This window comes from Choristoneura fumiferana, chromosome 11 (assembly GCF_025370935.1).
Source record: "Choristoneura fumiferana chromosome 11, NRCan_CFum_1, whole genome shotgun sequence".
NCBI lineage: Eukaryota > Metazoa > Arthropoda > Insecta > Lepidoptera > Tortricidae > Choristoneura > Choristoneura fumiferana.
Window position 1 is genome coordinate 10,183,147 of NC_133482.1, and position 26,470 is coordinate 10,209,616.

Here is a 26,470-nt window from a genome sequence, read left to right on the forward strand (position 1 = left end):
ATTAAAACAGGAATATACGTGACTACAAATTATGTTGAACATAGTTTTCCAAATGTTTTCTTCCACCATATATGGTTTACTAACTATCTAATGTTAATGACCGTTTATAATAGTTACGGATTCGGATAAAAAAACTTTGCCTTAAAAAAATGCTTAAAGTTCCATCAACAGATAGATATTTCACCAAACATTGTTCTTTATCTGCACATACTACTATTGATAACTGTAATTTCATAAACTTATATAAAATTTACTTTTAAGCTCATTCCTAGTCTAATAACAATCTTGTACCACACGGGGACAGGATCAAGATGTGATTATGTGATTGGTAGGTCGATTCTGCGCAGCCCAGCTCTGGTATACCTCAATAGAATGCAACCTTACCAACGAATCGTAACTAGTCTACTCCTATCTAGTTCTATAAATAGTTTGTCCCAAATTACTCGCGTAAATTGCATATGCCATCCACATTAAACCATGTCGTTACAGTGCATTAACGACCCAAATTAAAACTAATGAACTATTAAAAAGATCGCACTTCGTTACACACTCTCTCGTCCAACACATAAGTTTTTTTTTATCATGACTTCTGTTAAAGCGCTGCAACTGTTCTTAGGACTGACTGGAGAGGATCGATCCGTGGTGGACGTGTTGGTTGAATACGCGGCGCCGCGGTATCTGTCACTAGCGCTCGACGGGTACTCCTTGCTTTTACTGGACTTTGTTCATGCCTCTACTGTCGTACTCAACTCCTCCGATATGGGACCTTCGGTGAGTTTTTTTTTTTATAAAATGTGGTCGCCTGTTTGAACTAAGGGTGAAGCCAGACGAGCGTTATTTTTTGAGTCGTGAGCCGCGTAATTTCTACTGCATTCGGTTTTATACAAAAGTCCAGTTCGTGCCACGCGGTGACTCAAAATGAGTCAACTCATCTGGCTCGTCTGGCTTCACCCTAAGTCTACCACTGATGTGGTGTTGATTAGAATAAAATGGAACCATATGCGTGCATTGGGTCAATTCCAGGGCAGGCAGCGGTAGTTTGCGCAGCAACACCGCGCGACACCCCGCACCACGTTCAATGCACGCCTATGGATGGAACACACGCGTTTTTATGGACCGTTCGACGTGGACCTTCAATGTCCTGAAAAGTATAGTCAATAAAAAAAATGCTCGGACTGAATTCCACAGCTTGCTTTTGATCCTATACTTGATGAAATTGACACATTTGTTAGCCGATTGTGATATCGGTCATTATTCAAGCGTTTGTTCCGAATCATGTTCGTTGACACGTTTATGTTGACATGCCAGAATATTATTTTCAGTTCTAAGTTATCTGATAGAAGTACGGCGCTTCTAATAACCGAAAACGCCATCAAAATCTATACCAAATTTTTAAAAAATGTGACCATGAAAGTGAGACGATTGTAACGGTCGAATCATGACTTATGAGGGTGGTTTGTCTCAGTGTCCGCGCACGGCGGCGGTGACGTTCCTAGGCTCGCTGCTAGCGCTGCCGGATTCCTTGATGAGCGCGCCGATGCTGCAGCCGTATCCGCATCAGTACAACACCGTCTCGTGTCCCGATCTCAAGGTCAGTGGTCGCTTTTCCAACATCAGTTATTCGAGTTTTGGAGCGCTATGTAGTGTCCGGATACGAATAATCTTTAACATCCGCCTGTGCCCATTTTCTCAGTCTAGTAATATTAGGCTTATGTCTCGTAAATTGAACGAAAAACTGAAACAAAACACTAATATTAGACAAATACGCTCTGAGAAACTGGGGCCTGTTCCCCACCCCACACAAGATTACCTTTATCATCATCATTATCAGGCTATAGCAGTCCACTGCTGAACATTGCTGGCTTCGCTCAACCTTTATGCGCATATTTTATGGTATTGTTGTGTTATGCGCAGGAGCACGTACTGAACATAGTGGTGCGCGTTTGCCGGCGCGAGGGCGCGGCGGCGGCGCGCTGCTGCGGCGCGTGCGCTCTGACGGCGCACGCGTGCCGGCTGCTGGCCGCGCGGCAGGTGTGCCCGCGCCTGCCCGCGCACGTCACGTGTCTACTGCAGATGCTGATGGTGAGTCGCGCTTCTAACATCGACCGAACTTATACCGGCCTGGTATTTCGAAGCCATCAATATGAGCCTAATATGATAATATACCACCCTAACATTCCCGGCCTGATAAATACCGGCATGTTTTTCCCGATCCCGTTGAGTTCCGTCCGATGAGTTAAAACGTTAACGATCCATCGTAAGCAAGCAACCACAGGTATGGAGTGGCAAGATAAAAGGTTTTAGTTCGGATGTGCACCGCATTCAACAATTGGTTCGACATTCGAAAATTATAACTCCTAAGTCCGTATGGAGGTTGACTTCATACTAGAAAACTAATTTCAAAATCGTTTGTTTCAGATGAAAAACAAAAACATAGCGAAAGTTGTGAGCGATTGTATATTGGTGCTAGCTGACTACACGGATCGGATCGTTGAACTGTATCCTGGACTTGCTAGTAAGAACTTTTCTAGCCATCTATACGATAACTCGCGATTGGTTCACCAGTAACTACGAGCAAAGTAGGACTTTTCTCCAAAATATTTTTACAGGAGGCCAAATTTAGATTTGAATTAGTACATGAAATATTAGTGATCCGCGACACGACCAAGGAGATCAAACTCTGATATTGTATGAATTAAGTTACTAGTCAGTGAAGATGGTCCGACACATGCGTGACTATGCCCTATCAAAATAAAACACTGCGCTCACGATTTCACTTAAGAAACTCTCGCTGCGCTCAGAATTCAAAACAGGGCCCTTACATTTACAATAATATACAAACTTACAATTAGGTACTTTACAACAACAAGAGCACCTACGATTTTTCGAGAAGGTTAGGTGAAAAAAATGCCAAAAGCTAAGAAAGAACTTGTTTTATGCTAAAATAGGTGGCTTTAAACCAATAAACGTCTCCCCCAGGCAAGATCATCAAGTGGATATGCGCCTGCCTAGCCCAACTCGCGAGCAGCAGCTCGCGGGACTCCGTGAAGCCTCTCGCGGGCTCTCTCCTTCTCTGTCTGGCAGAGTTCGCGGTCCGATGCGGGCCCTCGTATTTGATGCAGGAAAAGGAGGGCGATCAGACGCTGCTACTCATCATATTCAAGGTAACAATTTCTATTTCTTTCTCATTTGTCTAGGCATTGTAAGCATGACGACGTAGTTCACGGGCCTATGAGGCCTCTCTTGGCTTCCCTGTTAGAATCCCGAATTTAAAAACGGTCTTCCATTACCATAAGTTTCTATGCTAAGTCTTGCCACTTCTGCTTCTGACTTTACTCCACGGCGATCTACACACGACTTTACTGCCAAGGTAATAAGATAGTTTTTAGATCATTTTGATCACCACAACTGCTCATATAGTTTTGCTGCTGACTGAACCACACTTGGTAAACCAAAAATGAGAGACTGGATGTATACATGTGTATCAATATTCACTATTCAGAAATGTCTAGTCCTCAAAAGCGTGATAATGCTTATTTGATGTAATATTTCTAATAAAAGAAAAACATTTCTACAACAGTTCTGTATGATACCTTTTTTTCTATTACGTTGTAAAAGGAAATAATAGGAGTTAAAGAACTTCTGTCTGGGTGCAATGTAGTGAAAATATAGTATTAAATAATGAAAAATATATTTCGTACAAAAATCTTTACAAAACAATATAAAAAAAAATATCAAATAATCGTTAAAGTAGGTAAAGATGAAACGACAACAAATTTGATCGTGTAGTAAAACCTACACAGGAAATCAAACGAATTTTTGAACAATCATTTGGTCAAAAATCTTAAATCATTGTGATGTTCCTAAATTACTGAAAGTAACAAGTGAATGTAACTGACACATGGCCTCACAACTTTGATGTATCAAAAGTCGCCACAAAGTAATTGAAAAGTTAGTGATTAAAAACATACCGACATGTACCGAATCGTCTGTATACCAAAAGGTCCAGTTACATAAATTAAAAAACTGAAGGTCTAACTAAATTAAATGTTGTAATTTTTTTTCGAAAGGTCGTGAGCTCCTCTATTGTGTTTAATTAAATATTTTCCGTTTTGGTCCATTTCGCTTTAAGCCAATTGTGTATTTTACGATCTATATCTTTAAAAATTTACCAATTAACGTTTTATGGTAATTTAGCTTCATAGGCCATCAGATTCTGGTAATTTTGATACGTAGACGATTCGGTACTAAGCCAGTTGGCCTAAGACCTTCGAAATGTGTCACATTGCTTTAAACGCGCACTCCTATAATTTACTGCTGGTACTGCGGGTACTGCTGGCTCTGGTCCTGTCCGGGATGCTCCACGTGCTCCTGCGGCTGGAAACCATTCTCGTCGGCGGTGTAAGTGACCGCGTAGACGACGCCGTCGGGGGCTGTGTAGCGGTAGCTGCCGGAGACCTCGATGGCTTTGTGGTCTTCAGTGATTTGCTTTAAGGTCCCTTGTTCCTGGCGGGACGTGCCGTCGCTGGTTTCAAACCTGGTGGTTGTAATGGAATATTTATTACGATGAAATATTTAGCTTATTGAGCATTCAATATAAAAATGCATCGTTATAATTATACTGAAATAAGTACTTCAGTTTGGTGAAAAAAATCTTGAAATATTGTCCAAGAGATATTTTTTAGATTAAATTGGTTATGTATGAGTGTTATGATTGTTGGCAAATTGATCAAAGTTGAAATATCGGCAATATCGGGCTCGAAAAACAATTTCTCTGTTTATCTCAAAACACCACCTAATCAACGTAACTAAAATGAACTTACTCAAAGTGGTACCCCTCGGGGTTGACGTCGGCTTCTTGCTTGAGGATCTGGACGGGCGCCTGGTCGTGCTGCGGGGCTGCCAGGGCCACGGCGAAGAGGGCGAGAGCGCACACCACCTGATAATTTGTTACTATAAATAAATCGTCACAAGATTGACCTGGAGTAGTGTTCACAATAATTTTGTAGTGAGATCCTTGCTAACGAGACTAATGAGCAATGTCTTTCCCAAGTTAGGTCAGTAGCTGAGCCTCCTTTCTTATAGGTTTATAGTAATTATGCTGACAAAACTATATGTATAGTTACGTGCACTAATATAGACAGGATGGTAATAAAATGAATCAATAGGCCGGTATGAATTGGTTATTTTTTAAAAGCCCATGCTATTTGATCCCGATGTTTAAAGTAACCTCTTAACCAATATGTAAACTCAAATATTTGTGACTTTATTACTTGAAAAACTCACGTATTTATGCATTTTGATTCAAGTAAATTTGCTGTTACTACAAAGAACACTGTTCAATAGCAACTGAGTGACTGTACCAATCCCGGCGAATCCCGCCATTATAAATGCGAATCACTAATTGATGACAAAATTGCGTGCGTAATAGTGCTAATGAATGAAGAGACAGGCGTCCTACAAACTTGTCTGGCGCTCAAACTTTCTTACATAACAATGGCTGAGTTTCTAACAGCCTTCAGTTACCGTTAACTAGGCGGTGACCTTTTGACAAGTAGGTGCAGCTTTTCGCAATGACCCTCCGATATACCTAGGTGCAAATATACTGATGGTTATTGGATTGTTTTTCCTTTTTGTACAATAAAGAGTATAAACAAACAAACAAACCTTTGAACTTACTTTTTTCCTAACTTTTTTAAATCTATAAATGTATTATTCAACAGCAGTCATAGATTTAGAATTATTACTTGTACAGTCGCCATCAAATATATCGGAGCGGCCAAGGTGATCAAAAATATTGATACATGAACTTTAATACCTTAATAATAGAGTGCATGTGCCGATATTTTTGACCACTTTGACCGCTTCGATATATCTGATGGCGAATGTACATACATAGGTACATATCGAATTAACTAAGAAAAGAATAAGAATATACGAAAATATAATCGTGTTTAGAACTCTTTCTCGAGATTTTTAAATGATAATCAAAAAATTAATATGGCAAAGGAATATAATAAAACTTTTCAATAACTTAAAAGACCTAGGGGCTGTTTCACCATCCATTGATTAGTGTTAACTGGCGGTTAGGTGTAATGCCGTCTCTATTTGTTTTGTTCGAATAGACGGAGACGGCATCACATTTAACCGTCGGTTAACGCTAATCAATGGATGGTGAAACAGCCCCCTAGAGTGCTTGTGCATTATGTCCATTGCTTATAGATTTTCCAAATATCTGTCGAGCTACCGACACAATCAGACGTGGTTATTCAATTAAAAATTAAACGATTCTAAGTGGGAAACAATCCGATTTAATCCGATACGACGAGACTTAGAATCGATTTATTTCTAATTATTGTGCATCATGTCTCACGAGAATTAAAGTAATATTATCCCACTAATATTATAAATGCCAAATTTCGTAAGTTTGTTTGTTTGTTCCCTCTTTACGTCTGATTTAGATAAAATTCGGTTTACAGATAGTTTCGAGTCCCCGGGAAGAACATAAGACAGTTTTTATCTCGGAAAATTGCATAGTTTCCGCGGGATAGTGATAAACGGATTCTACGCGGACGGAGTCGCGGGCAACAGCTAATGGTTAACAAATGTTTGACACGCAGCTTCCATTGCCCTCAGGTGCTCTACGCCGTGATGCGAGGAACGAGTGGATCTGACATAGAAGGACTCTCGTTGCCCGTTGACGAGGATTTTGACCCCAACATCCAGCTGGACAACTTGGGACCCAAGACCACGCCTGCTTCTACCATCGACGTCAAATTGTGGGCGCAAACGGTGAGTGCCCGCTCTATTCTATTTTTTGTTCAGAAAGTAAGTCATTGTTTAATCTATATAGATTTTACAGAATATATTCTGTCCAGTAGCAAATTTACGCAGCAGATATTCTAGCAAACAGAGGTTTTTCGAGTATGCTAAAAAATTTAAATCATATGACACAAATTACAGTTTGCCTATGAGTCTTCGCACAGCTTTTATAAAATAGCATTCTTACTATGTAGAATCTGTGTTCCCTTCTCATATTAGAACAAGGTGTCACAATATGATATAAAAATACATACAATTGATATAAAATTACTTCAGGACGATATTAACAGAATTTCAAATTGGTGTACTTTGAATGATATGGTACTAAACGGTAGTAAATGTGTCCATATAAAATTCACGCGAAAGAAAAATTCCACAACGGCTACCTACCATCTGAATGGGATCCCACTAACTGAAGCGAGTAGTATACGCGACTTTGGAGTTCTGGTTGATGCCAAACTAAGTTTTCGAAGTCATGTGGAATCAATTGTAGGGAAAGCGTCTCAAATGTCGGGGTTTATTGCTAGACAGATTAGGACTTTTAATGATCCTTCCGTGATTATCCCGTATATAACTGCTTGGTCAGGAGTGTACTTGAGTACTGTGCTCCAGTTTGGAATCCGGGATACAAGGTTCACTCCGACCGCATAGAGAGGGTACAAAAACGTTTCCTGTACCACCTAGCTTTTGCGCAAAATAAGTGCAGGAGTCTCACGTCATACGAAGAAAGGCTAAAGCATTTTAAAATGGAATCTCTATTTGATAGAAGAAAATCAAGCGATATCCTGTTTCTGTACAAAGTCATACACGGTCTGGTCGACTGTTCTGAACTGCTTGAACGTATTAAAGTGGTTGTACCGCGAATGGGCAGTCGGCTGTGCAACAGAAAACCCTTCTTTTTGCCCTGCTGTCGCACTAATATAGGTAGACACGCGCCTCTTTATAGAATGATTGCATCATATAATGGAGTTAAAGAAAGCCTCGATATTTATTCATGTTCGTTGGCCTCTGCGAAAGTAAGAGTAAGGCAAATGTAAATGTTCATCTAGCGTAAATGTTGTACTATACATATGTAAACATATTAACAATTAATTCACAAGTAGGTATTGTTGTCAAATATTCTGTCTTCCTTGTTCCTTGTTTTGGTTTTAGTTTATTTTCTCTTTTGTATTAAGTTAGAATTAGTTTTATAAATAACTGTTTACCATTTGTGTAAGTTGTGTCTACTATTTTAGGATATACATGAGATGTATGCTAATATTAAGAAGCATAAATTGTGTAGGAATGATGTACTATCCAGTTTGTAGACCAGCAGACTACATCAATATTTACCAAAATTCAGTTGACTGTACTTATTTGTCACCCAAACTAAATTTGCATACCAAATTCAACAATAATGGCAATCACTTTTCACAGCTGGTCAGTAACGTGTTTTATAATACGTTTCAAAAACTACCTTAAAAATTACAATTTTATGATAGGTAGTACTTGAAAAAAAAAATTAGCGCCATATTGCACGCTCTCGTACATTAATAATAGGGCGCTTTTCGGCGCTCTGCGCAGCTAACTCGCTACGCGCTCGCATCGATATCGATATCGTAGTATATTAGTGTAAATAAGGCTCTTAATGTATCCGCGCACAGATTTGCACACAGCTAGTGCTGTTCCTGGGGCACTGGCCGCTGTGGAGCAGCTGCCAGCTGTCATGCAGCGTGGGCGAGCAGCACGACAGCGCGCCGCCGCTGGGCGCCGAGCTGGGCGCCGCCGTGCTGGGCGCGCCGCACCTGCAGCTGCTGCGGCTGTCCGACGCCACGCTCGCCTCGCTCGTGGAGCTGCCGGCGCTGCCGCCGCCGCCGCCCACCGCGCCCGGTCAGTACTGCCCGCTGCGGTGCGGAGTTCATCCACAGAGCAACATAACCACCATGCTACCATACCAGATGTTAGTCCGACATCACATCATAGTGTGGTGGTGGTGGTGATAGTTGAGTTGTGTGTGTTCTTACAGTGTGACAGTGTAGGAGCTGCATGAACACATTTGTTTCATATACTTTGCTATCGTAAGGCCGCGGGTGATTTTGTACTTCATTAATATGGACGCAAAGTAACGCCTTTTTCAATGAATTATTTATACGAGTAATCTATCTCATTCAAGTATTTGTATGTCCAGGGCTGACAACGTCGGACCGTCAAGTGCGGGTTTTACTGCGCGACATCGCGGGCAAGGCGTGCTGGGATGCTTCCGCGCTGTACTACGACCCTTCGTACTCCGCTGCCGAGGAGTTGCCGCCGCTCGCTTTGCCAGCAAGGTGAGACAATAATACATTAATGCCTAGGCCTGGGAGTAGGCAATGAGGGCTATCGCGTATGAATTCGCCACTAGAGGCGCTAGTGTAGCGTGAGGTCTCCGAAATGTCAAATCTCATAGTTTTTGGGTGAGCTACGCGGGTTTATTTATAATTAGAATAATTTTGTGAATATTTTGCAATATCTGAAATTAATTATGGCAAATATGCGTTCCGGGGCAATGAATGTCTGTGTTTTGAGACAGTTTTGTCTTTCGGAAACCTTTGTCCTCCCTTTTTTCCGAACAAAACGGGGACTATGGAACACTGTGGCATGCTCGATATTTTTATGGTACGGTTTTAAGGTGTATTAAATATGATTTTAATCTAAACTTTGTTTTCACACCCGTAAAAACGGACTTTGAAAGCCATACTTAAAAACCTCACGCAACAGTGCGCCATCTAGTGAGACAAAAAACGATAGCCCTCATTGCTGGCTGAGTATTGGTTTAAACAGGCAAGCTTGCGAACGTCAAGGTTAGCAACTAAAACTGATTTCTGTTCCAGTGACGACAGTCCGCGAGACAACACATTGTCGTCTCTCCCGCCGCCGCTGCCGCCGGATTTGCTTCCAGACTATCACAACTGTCCGCCTGATAAACACCAACTGGATCATGTACGTAACCAACTCGCGTCGCGTCTATCAGCTTATTCATTTATTACAAGCTTTTATTTAGTTTCACCTTTCTCTTTGTGTATCTGTCTGTCGGTCTGTCTGTCTGTCTGTCTGTCTGTAATCAAATCTTACATGTTAAATTTGACCAACTTCCAGTAGTCAGATTGACTTGAAATTTGGATTACTTATGTAAATCGCTTGACAATACAATAATCTAGCAGTGACATCCTGGTAGTCCAGCCAGAATCGTCTCCGCAGGACGGACCTCTTCTACGGTTAATAGCATCGACTTGAAATTTGGTATGCAAATGTAGTTTGGGTGACAATGCAAGTACAATCAACAAAAAGTACAGTCGGCAAAAGAAAGCTTGTATTAAAATGAAATTTTTATGGTTAGGTTATTATTATTATTGTTTATTAATAGTACAATACTGCAGAGGCCATGAAGTAAAGGATTGATGGATAAGTTTTTGGTAGGGCTCCGGCGTCGGGCTTCTAATAGACTCGTTAGTAATCCCCTTCTTACGCCCCTTTAATGCACAATGTATTATAACGTATCCGAAACATCACATTGCGCTGCATCGTATTATGTGTGACGTCACTGTCAGGTGCTGGCGTACATCGGTCACACGTCGCCGGAGGTGGTGTGCGGGCGGCGGCTGGACGCGGCGGGCCCGTCGCCGCTGCCGCCGGGCGCCGAGGACGAGCTCGTGTGCGCGCTCGTGGCGCACCGGAACGCAGAGCGGCAGTACCTGGCCGCGAGAGACAGGTACCTAATAGGGCTGCGGTTAGTTTACGACCCCGTATTTGTCGACCTGGAATGAAGGACAGTAATGCGCGACCTGACCATTGAAACGCTTATGGCAATTATCCTCATAAATTAAAACTTATGAACCCTTACGGTTTGAATGATCAGGTCGTACATATCACACCCCATAATAGCTAGAAGTCGTAATGTTGAGAAAAATTTCTAAATAATAAAAAAAATAGTATTAAAACTAAAAAAAAAAACGCTTTATTGGCAACTATTTAACTGCTACATTATCAAACCATGGAAAGTAATTTTGGTCAATATACTCCCTAAGGCCATTCTAACAAGCTCAAACATTTTACATTGTCCCTAGTGTCCAGTTTCTGCCTTCATCATGAGATCGGCTTGATTGTACCGTTATTATTGTATTGTCGCCTTGTGTGTTTGTAGTAAGACTGTTTATGTTTTCGCAGCGAGGAAGAGCTGGAGGTGGCGGAATGTCAGGAGAGCGTGCCGGCGAGTCCGTTCGCGTCGTGCTCGCTGCTGCTGGCGCAGCTGGGCACGCTGGCACCGGCGCGCCGCGCGCACGCGCAGCTACTGCGACGCTCCGAGCGGCTGCTGCGAGAACTGAGGAACCTCGACGCGCAGCGGTCAGTACACACACACGCAGCGGTCAATGCTAACACGTACGCACGCAGCGCACAGTACACACACACGCACAGCCGACACGCTGGCACCGGCACGCGCAACTTACATTGAAACCAGTATCACGAAATATCAGTAAGGCAGGGCCCAATTGCATAACAAATTACAAGTAAATAGTATTAGTGAATTTCAATACAAAATCGCTAATACTATTAGCTTGTAATTTCTTATGCAGTTGGGCCCAGGTACCGCGATGATCAATCCCGAACTGATAACTACCGACCAGATGATTACTGGCACGCAATACAGATACTATTTTTTAAATAAATATAACTAAAGATAATACTAGTAACTCTATTTATAGACTTCTTTTGCCTGAATTAAGCAACGAATGGTTCTATTGCAGGTGTCGCGAGACGCACAAGGTGGCAGTAATCTACGTGGGCAAGGGACAGGAGACTCGGAACGAGATCCTGTCCAACCGCTGCGGCAGCCCCGCCTACGAGGCCTTCCTCGCCGCGCTCGCCTGGGAGGTACAACAGAAGCCATCAACTTATGACAACATGAATCAATTTGGCAATAGAGACAAAGATATTCGAAGATTGAGAATGGGTCAGAGTTCTGAGTTAACAGCCTCGTAATCAGTACCGTCATTCCTATAAGGGCACATGGGGACCGTGCCCAGGACCCCTGACGTCACAGGGGCCCGAAAGTCAGTTTGTTTAAATTAAATTCAATGGTCTTTGTTGCCAACAACATTGACATCAATTCTTTAGTGCCCAAGGTTCTCAGCAACCTCTAAGACGGCTCTGCGCAATGTGATGCAACTTGCATATTTCTTGTAGGTCTAAACCGGGCTTCAAGAATGATGGACTTATTAAAGCTCGGTCCATTCGACTGGAGTCAGAATTTAAAGTAATCTGTTTGCAGGTGGAGCTGGAGTCTCACGTGGGGTTCTTGGGCGGGCTGCGCGTGGGCGGCGGCGGCGCGACGGCGCCCTACGTGGCCACGCTCACGCTGGAGGCGCTGTTCCACGTCGCCACGCGAATGCCCGCCGACTCGCCCGACGCCATACTTAACAAGGTACGACGGCGCTTTACCTTAAGATTTATCAAAAACTTTAGTAGACGTCACAGGAGACCGAAGAGCTGGCTGCTTCCTCGGACAAAGAGGAAACGCTGCCAGCATCTTCGGGACCCTGCCTAAGGGGGTTACTCTAAGTAATTTGTTTTAGTTTTAGGTTTTTTTATTTTATTTTTCGTAAGTTTTTTAAGTTTAGGATAGTATTATGTAATTAGTATGTATGTTTGTTTGTTTTCATTGGCGGTGTAATCATCCATCATAAAGTGTTTCATTAATTGCTGATACAGTATTTCTTTCACTACACTTACCTTTTCTATACGAGAGAACATTCTTCTGTGCATTCTTTTGTTCTTTTTTTATATATTATTATTCGTTCTTCTTCTTTTATTATAATTATCAAAATTATGAACACTAGTTAACCCTTTTCCTGGCCCCTCTAACTTAGATACGCTACTACAAAATGAATCAACGTTTTATATTGTTTACCTATGAAGGATTAACTCGAATAATATATATAACGATTTCATTTGATTTTATGCCATATTGTAAATTTAGCGAGGTCGAATATTTGTGTGAATGGTTGCTATATGCAGTATGCCTGGAAAAGGGTTAAAGGTTGTATAAATGTTGTAAATGGTAATAATGTGTCCCCAGACGCGTCACCTGGGCAACGACGAGGTGCACGTGGTGTGGAGCGAGCACTGGCGCGCGTACAAGCGCGACACGCTGCCCACGCAGTTCTGCGACGTGCTCATCGCGCTCTACCCGCTGCCCGCCGGCCTGCTGCGCTGCACCCTCACCAGGAAACCCTCGGTGCGCGCTATATACTTAAGACTATACCAACAAACAAACCTACCAACTACCACCTACCACCACCTATCTAATTCATTTTTCACTTCTCATGATCGTGAACTTCGTTTACTGCTGGATCTAGGCAGCAATAGTAGATTGTACAACATGAGCATAAAACGAGCCATTTTACCCGAGACGTTCATATAGGCACCCGAGCCGATACGGCGAGGGTGTATAGACACGTCGAGGGGAAAATGGTTTTAATGCTCGAGTTTTACACTCTGCTTTTCACTTCGATGCGAGGAGATGAAATAACAACAGTGGAAATATTGTTCACGTACTAGGTGCTTTTTATTTTTCATGCATTGTGAATTGCTAAATAATTATAAATATTTAGTTTTCTTGATTAATTATGATTTATTTAATTGATTTTTTTAGTTATACATATAGAGATTAAAAATTATTAAATAATATATAGAAACTTTTTTGTCTGTGGCTGTTTGCTGTTTGCTGTGGCCTGATTGCCTTGGTCTTAGACAAAGATTTTATTTTATACACTAGAGCATAAAAAGTAATTTTATGTCGCCGAGATCCAGCATGATTACGAATTTTACGAGCATTAGAAGTGAAAAGCAGAGTGTAAAATTCTAGCATTAAACCCATTTTCCCCTCGATGTCCCTATCCACTCTCGCCGTACCAGCTCGGGTAAAATGGCTCGTTTTATACTCTCGTTGTATCTATTATATTACTGCGTACATTAGAGAGCCAGATAGTTTGGCCGGTGAGTATATACTCGTAATTGAGCGTGGTGTTTGTCCAGGTGGCGGTGTTCGGTCCTCTGTGGGAGGAATGCCTGGTGCCGGTGGAGTGCGCGGCGGCACTGGTGCGCGGCGCGGCGTGGGCGGGCGGGCGCGCCGTGCGGGCCACCATGCCGCTGTACCAGCACGCGTACTGCGAGCGCGCGCGCAGCCTGCAGGCCGTCGTCGCGCACCACACGCACCCCTCCACCTTCGAGACGTTCGTGGAGCGCGTGCGCGAGCCCGTGCCCGTGCCCCGCCACCAGCGACCACCACCCGGTCAGTTCACACAACTAATATTTATTGTAAATGCGAAACTTTGTGACTATGTCTATGTGGTTTGTTACGCCTTTACGCTAAAACGGCTGGACGGATTTAAATAAAATTTGGTATTTAGATAGCTCGACATCTGGAATAACACATAGGCTACTTTTTTTACGGGATAGGGATAAAATCTCGAAATAACAACCGCTAGGTTTAAAGTCTCGAAATTTGGCACAGGTATTTTTAGTGAAATCAGTGAAGACCACGATATATTTTTTGAGGATTCCCATGGGAATTTAATAAAATCCTAGAATTTTAGTTCAACTGCTGGACCTAATGTTCTACGCGTGCGTAGCCGCGGGTAAACACTAGTACAACAGAATAAAATAACAAACTACTCACGGTAGTTACTCGCTCATATTTAATGAAATAAACCCGAATAACTCACGTCTCTATGTGGATAGCGCTCATTTTCGAAAAGACTCGAGCCTTAAGACTCCAGAGTCTTAAAGACTCGACTATATTTGACAATTAAATTGGCTTATTAGGATGCAAGAAACCGTCTTTGCAGCCTTTGAGTCGTTAAGCCTCGAAATGAGCGTTTTTCACAACACTACACGTCTCTGCTCAAAAAAATGTTCAGCCAATCAAATAATACGCGTCACTTATAACCTTCCGTAAATGTTTTACCTAAATTTTTTATTTTAAACAAACTTTAAAACTTTAGAACAAAACACGACTCGTCTGGCAGCGGCGTTACTGGACCATGGCGCGGCCACGTGGGGCGGCGAAACGCAGACGGTTTCCCCGCGGCCCAACAAGCGCCTCGGGCCCTTCAAGCGGCCCGGCGCCGAGCCGCCCGCGCCCGCTCCCGCCGCCGCGCCCGCCTCCGCCCCCGCCCCCGCCCCGCGCCGCAACCGGTGAGCCCAGTAAACTTTGCTACGGTGCAGACGCTACTAACCGGAAAGGACGGACAAATGGAAATGGACGATCTTTATCTGTTCTGATTGCTGCTTATAGTTCCATGTGTATTAAAGTTACGCGAAATAAAGTTAACTAAGAAATTGCTTTAACACCTTCAGGTGCTTTTTTCACATAAATCATAGGACATCAACATATATTGTCACTTATGATAATCACAGCCTAAGTGACATTTTTATTTCACTTTAAAATAGTAAAGCAATTTATTGGTTGACATGTTGACTTAGTGTAAACCTGGGTTATTCAGGTAACTGTAACTCGAAGTTAACTTGACATATTTGAAAACAACTAACATTATATCACAAAGCACATTACAGTTTGCGAGATCCTAAAGAAATATTTCGTTTTTTATTTGAAATTATCTTAGATCCACCTCTCAAATAACTATCTTTTTATGTGTTTTATGTTTATTGAGGGAGATGGAGTGCTTTTTGATGTCTCGATAGTAATTCAGCTTGGCGGTTACACGTAAGGAAATGAAATAAAATAGCGATAACAGGAGAATTAGCAAAGGTTATGGGGTGTTAAACTCAAAGGGGCTGTTTCACCACCCATTGATTAATTTTAAGTGACGGATATAGGTAGTCATTCACGATGACGCGTGCCGTGGTTCTAATTACATGTCATTAATGTCTAATTTTGACAAAATAATGCGTCTTCGTGGATGGCACTAGGTATAAATAAATGTAATACCGTCTCGGCATCACATTTATACGTCAGTTAAAATTAATCAACGGGTGGTGAAACAGCCCCTGAAAAGCTTTAACTGTTGCTTTTTATTGCTTCTTGCTACACGGATGATACATATGTACATATTTTATGTATTCCATCGTGTTATGTAAATAACTACTTGGGACTACATTTTTTTTAACCACTTCATTAAGGCCTGGTTGAATGAAGGTTAACTGCAAATAGCAGCACATGCTGTAAGACTCGCTGATATGAAGGGTTTTTTACAAGCTTTTATTTAGTTTCACCTGTCCCATTGTCTGTCATAGTCAAATCTTGAGAGTTCAATTCGACCAACTTCCAGTAGTCGGATTGCCTTGAAATTTGGCCTAATTATGTAAATTGCGTGACGATGCAATAATCTGGTAGTGACATCCTGGTAGTCCGGCCAGGATCGTCTCCGCAGGACGGAACTCTTCAACGTTAAATGGCATCTACTTCAAATTTGGTATGCAAATGTAGTTTGGGTGACAATGCAAGTACAGTCGGCAAAAAAAGCTTGTATTTAAAATGAAATTTTTGCCAAAAACTTATTACAAGTGAACATAGTATTTTTTATATCAATCTGAGACTTTATAAGGCAATAAGTTCCTGCAATAATATCGCATCAATGTTGACAGAACTGCTTAAAATCAATTTATTTCATTTTGTGAATGACTGTATGGACTGTTTTTCTCTACAGCACGTCCCGTCAACTTCCACTGTCGTAAAAGAACATGCATGCTTACCTTGCAAAGTAATAATCGACACTTTGTGCCGTTTGCATGAAACACCGCACAATTTCGCAGAATATTTATTGGACACTTGGAAATGCAACAAATATGAAGGTGGCTAGGCTGAAATTGATGTGATGTCGTTATATTTACATATAAATGGCTTTATACGGCACTGGCATATTGTGAGCAGATACTGTAAACACATATTCCTCGCACACAATGACTAAGCCCGATTTTATTTGCGAGGCACAAATTAATATATTTATGCTACTTTGTTATTGCTAAAATATTATGATTGAAGGGTCTGTTTTTACCATTTTTAATACATTTTTCTAACTCTAAATTACACTATCGGTAAGCGATAAATTAAAAGAGCCTCTTCGATCAAAATGTTTGAGTAACTATTAAGCCTCAGGATATAATAATAATATTGGTATTTATTAGATGGGAAAGTGGAAAAAATTATTCTAGTGAATTTCCGAAACTAAAAGTTGAAAATCATATTCGTGATTTTATTCGTCCATTGAGAGATTAATAGTAATTGTGGACTTAATGAAATTTTCATGTACTTAATTACAGTGTAAGCTTATAAGTGTAATCTGCATTTAAATATTATGTAGTGTTGATGTTTGTAAAATAACTAACAGTTTCAATCCGATCACATCAAACACCAAGCATTTGTGATATTGATATATTTAACAAACATTTAACATTCCATTGACTTTTTCTGTGTATATATATGTAAACTAGTTTTAGAGCTGTAACAGTTGTATTGTAGAAGTTAGTTATTTACTTACTGTATTTTAAATATCATTTGTACCTTAGAGTCGAGTGCTACTTGACACAAACTATTTGAGATGTTATTGATTTAAAACTTGTTTTGAAGTGGACATCATCTTACTATATGAGCAGTTTTATAGAATTGGGTCAGCCATGTTATGTTGTTATTCCTCGTTTACCACATATACACTAACATACATGGTGGAATTCGATCAATATAGCTTTTTTTATATGTTTCGTATATCACAAATTTTCATAGTTTGCTACAGTACAGCAGCAAAATATACTGAAAATGCCAAAAAACATAGGTAATTATATTTAACTAACTGGTCTAACTGAAAATTTAAATACAGATTATATATTTTTTAATTTATGTAAAATACTCTTCCCCTTTTAAAGCGCTAAACATCCTTGATGCTGTGATGAACTTACTATGTTATACTTTTCATCATGTTTTTTATTTATTTAATTAAAATCTATCCTGCCCGTCTTTTACACAACAAACAATATTTATTTTATTATTATTCCAAAATACTGTAAGAAATAAAAGCCAAAGAGGCTTATTTAGGCATACAGATACGGTTTAAGCAATAAGATCTAATATTACAACTTTTAAGTTTATTTTCTCCTCAGTATATAAGTAACTGGATTGTCCCATTCTCTACAGCAAAAAGTCAACAAAGCTGCCTTACTATGGCATTTTGTTATTACTCTTTAAGTGTAATGAGTTATGGATTGTTTCTTATTTTAATAGAAGCTTCTCAATCTTTAACTAAAGTCGATGTGCAACTGATGCTTTCATTGTTAATTGCTGTATTATTTTGAAACAGTATTTGTTATGCTGTTATTGGTGCTTTTATTTGAAAATATCTCTAAAGCTACATTCCATTCTATATACCTAAAAAATAATTGGCATTGTAATGTTGTTTCACTCTTGTCTACATATAATTTATAAATTGTAGTATTATGGCAGTCTTTAAAAACGGTGAGCTAATGAGCTTGATATAATAATCAATGTCTGTTACAAATAAAATACACATTGGCAAGCTATTTATACATAGTAAAAGTAAATATTCTATGAACAGCGTTTTATGTTTGAACCTAGATCAATGAATATTGGCAACAAATTGCTTGTTTTACTTTACCTGATGCATTCCATTTCATATGTAATTGGGATAGCTTGTATTCCTTTCCAGTATCTGTTTTTTTACTCTTCCACTTATTAATTTTAATCAGTATTTTTATAGATGTTAAGACTGACACAAGATTATGTATTGAAATCACTAAAGTATTAATTTTAAATTGTTATTTACATTATTAAATAAATGTGGTGGTGTCTACACTGTTAAAATAAATAAAGAAACTAATTTATTATTACATTTTATTATTATGCCTGATTGAATTCATTGATTCAAGAGATGTCACTTAAAATCTAGAATGATAAGTATTCCAGAAATTAACCCACAGACATTCATTATGTATTGTAATGTAACCAAATTTTTATATTTAACACAATGTAAAAATAAAGTTTTTGTTAAACTTTGCTGATTTTTTCTTTGATATAAAAAAGTCTTATGTTTTTGGCAACTTGTACATGCCACCTTGAAGGACTAATTGATGTGTTCTGACTTTTGTATCAAGAAACTGTCTGAGTTCCTGCAAACTGCACTCTGTGCCTGGAGCTTGTGATGCAAACATCTTCAACATCTGGTGAATCCGGTCTAAGGGCAGAGAATCCAGATTAGTCAGCATACCCACAATATAAGACCAGAATACCTGGAGTTCCCCTTCCCTCTGGTCATGTGCAGATGCCATGACACTTTCTGCTTCATCATCTTCACAAATCATCTCTTGAACTTGATTTGTGGACACATGGGACTTGTTTGCATCAGTACCATCAACTAATGCATAGAAATCTGTGCTCTTCTCTGTAATAAGACCCATTGACTGCCAATATGTAATTTTTCTCCTCAAAACAGTTATTGGCACCTTCATAACCTGATGAAGCTCATCTAAGGTCCATTCAGGCTTATCTTGGAAGTGCATTATAAGAGTTGCATTGAATGGTGAAACTGTCAAATCAATTTTTTTATCACCTATTTCAATCTCTATATTGACATTGCCAAGGTGGGGCTTCCAACTTAATGTTCTGCTCCCCTTCAAAGCCTCAAATGATTTAGTGTATGCTTCAAAATGTTTTTTTATTTCATCTGGAAGCTCCAAGCTTTCATCCTTGAAGGGGGCCAGAATTGTGCTGATAAAATCATAGCATTTGATGTAAATTTCTCATTCAGTTCTTCAAAGTTGCTGTCTTGGTGTATCAGCACATTTATTCTCTTTGAGTCAGATATGTCCTTGAGCATAACTTCACAAAAATGCAACTGTGATTCACCAAACCTCAATTTCAGCAATTCTAAGTATCTTATTTCTTTCTCTGTATTTATAACACTTTGTGCCAATAATCTATCTGCTAACAGTGTTCTATATTCATTTACAAATAATTCTTTGCTGCCATACACATTGACCAACATAGATATTATGTCACTTGCTTTTCTATCATTGGCATTTATTTTTGGATCTGCATCAACAGGATCAGGGTTCCATTCATCCCAGGCATCATCTTTGTCCTGGTCTTCATCAGTTTCTGTGGCAAACTTGGCCAATTCCTCAGCAAGTTCACTTCCTGCCCCTTCCTCAGTCAGACTGCTGACGACACTGCGCACTGTGTCCTCCCTGTTCCTGAGATAATTCCTAACAGGTTTTGTGACGGTTTCTAGAATAACACCAGATGGGTCAAGATGTTGTAGAGCTCTTATGGTTGAAACATAAGCAGTGAGAATATCTGGTGTGTTGACACCCGGGTGCAGCAACCTGGTTTCTAATGCACTTTGCAACTTTTTACATAAAGTGGATCTTAAGTCAGTCTTATCCAAACAGAGTTTGATGTCATCTACTGCAGGCTGAGAATCTGGATATTCAATAATAATGTTGAATAGCTGATCTATTCTTAGTTTAGTATAACTATGGTATAAATAATAGCTCAACTTCTGCTTGAACTTTAAAATTGCATTTTGAATGTTGTCATCTAGAGGAAGTTTTGAAGAGCCAGCACAGTAAAACCTCGTTAACCACGACATGACGGTAGTCTCCAGCCAGTGCTCTAATGCTCCAATATGTGATACCTCAAAGGTCCCAGTACACAGTTTTTTAACATGTGATTCAATTCTCATCTGAATAAAACTAGTGAGAACTTGTCCTGTCAATCTTTCAAGCAACTGGAGATCTATTAATTTCCTGTTGGTGTCATTAAATACCTTCAAAATATATGTACAGTTACAATCCGAGTAATCATTAGAACAGCCTGCACATGATGCATCTTCACTCATGTCCGAACTTTCATTTTCATTATCAAAAACGTTAAATGATATTTTATAAAAGTGGTTAATAATGACTTGAAAATCTAGAGGCAGTTGAGAAAGCAATGTAGCTCGTAATAACTGTTTGAATCCCAAAATTACGTCTTTTTCACCAAATATTGGTTTACTATCACAGCAACTATTATTCAGAATAGACAGCCGCTGCAACATTGGAGTAACGTTTGAAACAAACTCGTATAAATCATTAACAGCGGATTTGAAGTGTTGGAAACCTTTTATTTCATCTTCAACACTGTTAAATTTCGACCAAAACGATGGTGCTGCGTGTTGCCGAACATATTTCTCCAGGTGCAATAATATTAGGTCCCGGATCCTTGCAGGAATACCTAAACCAACAATAATTGCCTGTATTTCGTCATATTCGGCATTGGTGCAGTCGGTGTATGTTGTATCGTTGAGTATTGGATATGCGTAGGTTATTTTATTCCAATAAACCTTTAATTCAGCACGTTTATGGGACATCTTGTTATTACTTATATTTGTGAACATAAATAAAAATCAATTTAATCAATATCAATCAAAGAAAGATTCAATCCAAAGCCAAACTGTTTGGTTTGTGAATTGAAACTATCATAATAACCATGACAGTGACACTTAAGTTGACTCAATCGCAACGGCATTATCAAGCGCTCAAACAGCTTCAATTTTTTTTTTTAATTTTTGATAAGTCAAAGATATGTTACCATATACAATACATACTTAGTTTTAAGGCCGCCATTGAGGGAAGAATAATTATAATAACAATACATACTTATTTTTGTCTTCTATCTCTCTACCTTCACTGTCCATCTGTCGAAGGGCTGTATCTTTTTAAATTGTATAATCTACATTGAAATAGTAACCTAACCATAAAAATTTCATTTCTAATACAAGCTTTTTTTGCTGACTATACTTACTTTTTGTTGACTGTACTTGCATTGTCACCCAAACTACATTTGCTTTGCATATTACCAAATTTCTAGTTGATGCTATTAACCGTTGAAGAGTTCCGTTCCGTCCTGCGGAGACGATCCTGGCTGGACTACCAGGGTGTCACTACTAGATTATCGTATTGTCACGCGTTACATAAGTATTCCAAATTTCAAGTCAATTTGACTACTGTAAGTTGGTCAAATTTAACTTGCAAGATTTGATTACAGACAGACAGACAACGGGTTAGATGAAACTAAATAAAAGCTTGTACTTAATGAAATTCAAATACTTACTTAAAACAAAGTCGACTGAATCAATTTTATAGCGAATTTTGTTGTACATATAACGGTAGATATGGAATTGAAAAAAAACTCTTAACACTGGTAAAGAATCACCATCATCCCAGCCGATATACGTCCCACTGCTGGGCACAGGCCTCCTCTCGGAATGAGAGGGCTTGGGCCGTAGTTCCCACGCGGGCCCAATGCGGATTGGGAACTTCACACACACCATTGAATTGCTTCGCAGCAAAAAAGCGGTAAAGAATCAAATAGCTCTAAATTTGAATTGAATTAAAGTAAGTAGGTAATTCTCAGATATGTATTTAAAAATACCTGAGATTCAACAACTCTTTATAATGTACAAAGCGCTAAAAGCTACGAAAGTCGTCCAAATTGTATTCTATCCTCTCTTCCTTACACCTATTTGATAGGAGTTTTCCTCAGCCAGTTTGCAGATTATGTACCTGTATTATGTAAGTAGGTGAATTGAAAAGGAAGTCTTTATAGATTTAGCAAGTGTAAGCTCAAGGGTCCTTTCCTTATTTCATTGGTTAATTTGTAAAAACTATGCACTTTTGAATAATAAGGTATCAACTTTGACAAAAGAAATTAAGGTTGGTTTTTTGGAATCTTTTTGTATTTTTTATTTCAATTCAAATTTTTTACTTTTACGGTCAACCCGTAAAACCTAAATTGAAAATACAAACTCAGTACAAGTAGAAGACACAAGGTACAAGTTCAGTACAAGGTCACTTAAAAAATACAAAAGATTCCAAAAAAACAATCTAATTGATGCTTATAAACGATATCTCTTGTCCGGGTGAGCGGTTAGTTCCAATCTGTGGTTCCAGTGGAATGCCGAAAGTTTCTCGATGAGGGCTACGGTATAGACGTCGCTAGCGTCACTGCTTAAGTGGCTAAATAAGAAACAAACAAGCCGAGATATTTGCTGCATAGGGGAAATTCGTGTCTGTACCGTTGACCAGCAGTGTGTAGCGTATAGCACGCGGTACGGAAATAACGAGGACCTGGGTTCGATTCTCAGTGCTGGTCTTATTTTTCTGGTTTTTCTGTGCATCTATATTTCAGTTTGTATTTTCAAAAAGAAATTTTCAAACTAGTGCATAGTAAGCACTAAGATTAGATTTCTGATAGCTTTAAAAGAAAGTCAGTCGAGTTGCCTAGACTCCACTGTTCAGTATTACCTTACAAAATGTGTAGAGACATTTTATTTTGATAGGTCATAAACATAAATATCATTTGTGTCTGACAGTCTCTTCAATCAAGTATCACTTTGAGGAGGTTTGAGAATGAACTAACACAGTTTGAAACATGTAAGCCTTTAGTCTATGAATAACCTTTAGTATTTTTAGAGATACTAGGATGTGTGTAATTTAAAACAATAAATTTAAAAATCAAAAAACCCGACTGCCTTAAAAAGTACTAAAAAGAAGAAAACAAGTCTGGAGTTTAACAGTCGGGACCCATTAGGTAAGAATTTTTGAGCGTATTTAAATGGTCCCGACTGTTGAACTTTAAGTTAGCTACTCACCAAAGTTCTAGCCAACCAGACTTGTTTTCTTCTTTTTAGTACTTTTTAAGGCAGTCGGGTTTTTTTATTTTTAAATTTATTGTTTTATTTCACACTTTACTGTGAAAATGGTATATTAAAACGGTTATAACCCATTTATTTTTAGAATGGGCTTATTATTATTTTCATTTGATACCCCACTTGATAGGTTTTAATGAAAAACGTTTATTCAAAACTTACTATTTGGCACCAAAAATCCGTCATTTTGGTGTTTTAAAAATTTCGTGCACCCAGTGTCACTCGCGTTATTAAGACGAATCCAATGACGTATCATTTATCAAAATCGGTTCAGCCGTTGAGTAGTTACGAGAGGACATAGGAATAGACATACATACGTACATACGCGTCAAACAAATAACCCTCCTTCTACGCAGTCGGGTAAAAATGTTGATTTTATATGGACACAGGAAAGCAGATATTGAATGATAATGACCTTTTCGACGCCAACGACATATAAACGCACCGCAGGTTCCACGCCAACAACCTATATATACGTCCATTACGTCAATGCAAACGCAATGCAATGTGTCACTTTTAGGCATTGCAATATAGAAGCCGTATGGATGTCTTTTGTATGTGACGTGGCGGCGAAAACGATAAAGATGTATATCACACACCAAGTTGCATTCAATGTATGGTTTTGGAGTAGTAAAAAGTATTTGGTTTTAGGTGAAAGAATTAAAGGCAGACAAATTGACTTTTGTATGTGTATTTTTTTACATACTTAGCATAATTACAACTAAGTAATTTCTTTAGATACATTTGCTTTTTAATAATAATGCTGCTTTAAATAAAATCCACATTTTTAAAGCATTCTCATCTTAAGTCAGTAAAAATACTAGGTTGTCTTGATACATTACAAAGCATTTATTTTGTTACTTTGGACACATATGAAGAACAAAAATAATGTAGGTATTGGTACCTAAACATAATATTTAAGCTAAACGCGAAGTATTCATAATAACCTTAATACATTATGATTAAAAAATTAGTGGATAGGTTCCGGTTGCTGTGTGATGAGGAGACCAAATCTCTTCTTAATTATAATCCGTTGTCGTGAATACTTGTCTTCAGGAGAAAAACGAGCTGAAACAAAATACACAGCTAATTATTTATCATCAATTATCTGAATTGACTCACGACATGTATACCATGTTTTCTGTATTTTATCAGACTGCATCAGATGGAGGGCTACATTTAGGGCTGCCACCTCTCCGGGTTTGACCCGGAGTGTACGGGCTTGCATGGTACATGTCCGGGCTACGGGTTTAACATTGATATCTCCAGGTCAGACCGGGCAGTGACGGTTTTCTTCATTGGGAAATTTGTAGACAGACGAGCGAAACTGCTTGTCAGTTGACATGGTAAAGGCAGAGTTAATTGTAAAGATTAATTACAATAATGAATTGCCAAGATTTTTTGAAATTTTTGAAGAAACCTGAGCAAGAGGTGCTTAAACAATCCCTTCAGAATAAAAAATATAGTTTTAAGTGTCAAGCTGGCCCAAGTCAACCTAGCACTAGCTAGGTCATTTATATTTTTATAAATACAATAAATAATTTATTGTTTTATTTAAGTAAAAAAAAATATTCTAAAATCTCCGGGTATACTGGTTTTGAAAGGTGGCAGCCCTAGTTACATTATGCATTCGAGTGTTTTTCATAATAACTAACTACTGATAATTAGCGAATAGAAAATGAAATGCAATAGTAAAGGTTAAACAAATATCATAAGATTACCTGGATGAGCAGACAATGTCGGTTTTCCAGTGGGATCCAGGGTCTGTGAAAGAAAACAAAACATCATTGAGTGTAAAACAAGCACGTGTAAAATAGTAATAACAGTAAGGTTAAGTTGTGAAGATAAAATTAAAACTTACGGCCAAAGTGTACTGTCTGTCCCCATTTTCATTCAAAAAATATCTGAGATACATTTTAATTTAAATATATAAATCAAATAATTAAATTTTATTCAAACAAATCTGGGAATTAGGATTCCGTGTATTTCTTATTTTTTGTCCGTCCACTCTTTGGTCCGTCCTGACACTTGTTGTTGACTTGACAGTGACAGCCGCCATAGGTTAACAAAGTACTTATTAGGACAGTTTTTCTTATGGCTCAAATAATCCGGTCCGCTTACAGATGAAAGGAAGCTAAAGGAAGGAATTGGAAATTCGGAGAAAATAATTTCCTGAGATCATCGAAATATTAAGTAGTATTTAATTTACTATTTCGATGCCTGAGATAAACGAACAGAACTACACAAATTAGTATTTATTCAATACTTAGTTTGTTTTCCATCATGCTCAAAGATAGGATAACTTTATTTTGTTCGTTATATTATATAGGCATATGTTGTAAATATTTCTCTTATAGTCTGTCAAAAAGAGAAAGAAATTAAGAAATAAAAAGTGGCAACACTGTAGTGTCCTCCCTTTTTGGTTTGACAGGGTTTGAAAGGGATGACACTGTAGTGCTGCCACTTTTTAATTTCTTCTCTTTTTTGACAGACTATTCAGTATGTTTTCGTTCAAGTAAAAAATTATATAAACCGAGTTTTTTTTAATAAGTTATTATTGTTATTATTCTTAGACGATGAACAAAATCAACAAAATCATGACATGACAGCTGGGCTACTCCGAGACTCGCAACTCGAACTATACTATTTGATACGAGAGCGAGAGGGACCGCACGACACGAACTTCGAGTTTCGAGTTTCGGAGTAGCCCTGCCTGCAGGGCTACTACGAAACAAAGAGAATATAACTACACTACGTTTTAAGAGGTGGGACTCCCATACTAGCGAATGGAATCGAGTTTGTATTAAGTTTGCATGGACCATTACCAAACCATTACAAAATGTACGCCAAAGAAAGTCGAAACTCGAAGTTCGTGTCGTATCGTCCCTCTCGCTCTCGTATTAAATAGTACA

General features: G+C 39.0%; 3 protein-coding genes and 1 pseudogene across 4 annotated transcripts in view; 1 reads left to right on the plus strand and 3 right to left on the minus strand.

The window, feature by feature from the left end:
• LOC141432755 (probable Rho GTPase-activating protein CG5521) overlaps positions 1 to 18,862 on the plus strand; it is a 38,011-nt gene extending 19,149 nt beyond the window's left edge. For both annotated transcript variants that reach the window (XM_074094500.1, XM_074094502.1), the window contains 17 exons: positions 617 to 771; positions 1,466 to 1,591; positions 1,915 to 2,082; positions 2,419 to 2,515; positions 2,980 to 3,164; positions 6,637 to 6,792; positions 8,466 to 8,691; positions 8,990 to 9,128; positions 9,672 to 9,780; positions 10,389 to 10,549; positions 11,005 to 11,181; positions 11,583 to 11,709; positions 12,107 to 12,259; positions 12,914 to 13,072; positions 13,873 to 14,128; positions 14,841 to 15,033; positions 16,506 to 18,862. In XM_074094500.1, coding sequence (XP_073950601.1) covers positions 617 to 771; positions 1,466 to 1,591; positions 1,915 to 2,082; positions 2,419 to 2,515; positions 2,980 to 3,164; positions 6,637 to 6,792; positions 8,466 to 8,691; positions 8,990 to 9,128; positions 9,672 to 9,780; positions 10,389 to 10,549; positions 11,005 to 11,181; positions 11,583 to 11,709; positions 12,107 to 12,259; positions 12,914 to 13,072; positions 13,873 to 14,128; positions 14,841 to 15,033; positions 16,506 to 16,533 — 2,615 coding nt within the window. In that variant the 3' untranslated portion in view covers positions 16,534 to 18,862. The remainder of the gene's footprint in view (positions 1 to 616; positions 772 to 1,465; positions 1,592 to 1,914; positions 2,083 to 2,418; positions 2,516 to 2,979; positions 3,165 to 6,636; positions 6,793 to 8,465; positions 8,692 to 8,989; positions 9,129 to 9,671; positions 9,781 to 10,388; positions 10,550 to 11,004; positions 11,182 to 11,582; positions 11,710 to 12,106; positions 12,260 to 12,913; positions 13,073 to 13,872; positions 14,129 to 14,840; positions 15,034 to 16,505) is intronic.
• LOC141432758 (larval cuticle protein 65Ag1-like) lies at positions 3,675 to 5,379 on the minus strand. Its single transcript, XM_074094503.1, has 3 exons — positions 5,287 to 5,379; positions 4,824 to 4,939; positions 3,675 to 4,537 (listed from the first exon to the last, which is right to left on the minus strand). Exons 1-3 carry the CDS (start codon positions 5,296 to 5,298, stop codon positions 4,312 to 4,314), a joined length of 354 nt encoding a protein of 117 aa, XP_073950604.1. The 5' UTR covers positions 5,299 to 5,379; the 3' UTR covers positions 3,675 to 4,311.
• LOC141432756 (anaphase-promoting complex subunit 2 pseudogene) lies at positions 17,789 to 21,305 on the minus strand (annotated as a pseudogene).
• A 2,928-nt stretch (positions 21,306 to 24,233) lies between these two features.
• On the minus strand, positions 24,234 to 25,569 carry LOC141432361 (H/ACA ribonucleoprotein complex subunit 3-like). Its single transcript, XM_074093901.1, has 3 exons — positions 25,420 to 25,569; positions 25,280 to 25,322; positions 24,234 to 24,626 (listed from the first exon to the last, which is right to left on the minus strand). Exons 1-3 carry the CDS (start codon positions 25,471 to 25,473, stop codon positions 24,529 to 24,531), a joined length of 195 nt encoding a protein of 64 aa, XP_073950002.1. The 5' UTR covers positions 25,474 to 25,569; the 3' UTR covers positions 24,234 to 24,528.
• Between the last annotated feature and the right edge of the window lie 901 nt (positions 25,570 to 26,470).